The following is a 681-nucleotide window of genomic DNA, read 5'->3' as shown; positions in this document are numbered from 1 at the left end:
ATTATCAATTACGTTCAAGAAAAAAACCCCCTCCTTTTGATATGTTTAAGGATACTCCTCTTCAAGCAGCATTCTCTCGATGGCGACCCGGTTCTCATCGCTGATGCTACTGTCCAGGGTCCACGGCTGAGAGGAGCAGCAAAGCAAAAAGACAAATGTGACAAATCTATCTACAAAACAATATTTAGAGAAATTATTTCACACTGTCACCAATGGGAGAGAGCATGCTGGGGCTTGTAGTACGTCACTTATGAACTCTTCACCTGCACCTTGGTATATGTCTGAATCAGTACAATCTCTACTGCCTTGAATGACACTAAACTCAGGAGTTTAAAGGAGAACTATTCGACATCGATGTCGGGATCCGCTCCGGCGTCTCAGTATATAGAGAGCTTTAGCTCGCGGTATACTGAGCCTAGGGTAACGGGAGGACGCTAGTTTGTGTCCTCCCGTTACCCTAAGGAGAACTATGGGGAAAAACACTGACCTCATAGTTCTCCTTTAAAGGAGAACTATGAGGCGAGTGACAATCACTGAGCCTCATAGTTCGAGCCGACGTCTGACAATGAAACTGTCACAGGTCGGATCAGTAGATCGGGGAGTGAGAGAACACATACCGTCGCTCACTCACTTCTCAATCATCTCCCTGCAGAGAGCCGTGACTGACAGTCACGGCTCCCT

At 46.7% G+C, this 681-nt stretch overlaps 1 protein-coding gene across 1 annotated transcript in view; it reads right to left on the bottom strand.

Moving 5' to 3' along the window:
- MYSM1 (Myb like, SWIRM and MPN domains 1) overlaps positions 1 to 681 on the bottom strand; it is a 39549-nt gene that overhangs the window by 37239 nt on the left and 1629 nt on the right. Inside the window, exon 3 of the mRNA XM_018557895.1 lies at positions 56 to 126. Within this exon, the coding sequence (XP_018413397.1) occupies positions 56 to 126 (71 nt within the window). The remainder of the gene's footprint in view (positions 1 to 55; positions 127 to 681) is intronic.

Source organism: Nanorana parkeri, unplaced genomic scaffold (assembly GCF_000935625.1).
Source record: "Nanorana parkeri isolate BGI_ZX_2015 unplaced genomic scaffold, ASM93562v1 scaffold309, whole genome shotgun sequence".
NCBI classification, from domain to species: Eukaryota; Metazoa; Chordata; class Amphibia; order Anura; family Dicroglossidae; genus Nanorana; species Nanorana parkeri.
The sequence above is the reverse complement of the archived record's forward strand: the minus strand, read 5'-3'. Positions and strand labels throughout refer to the sequence as shown.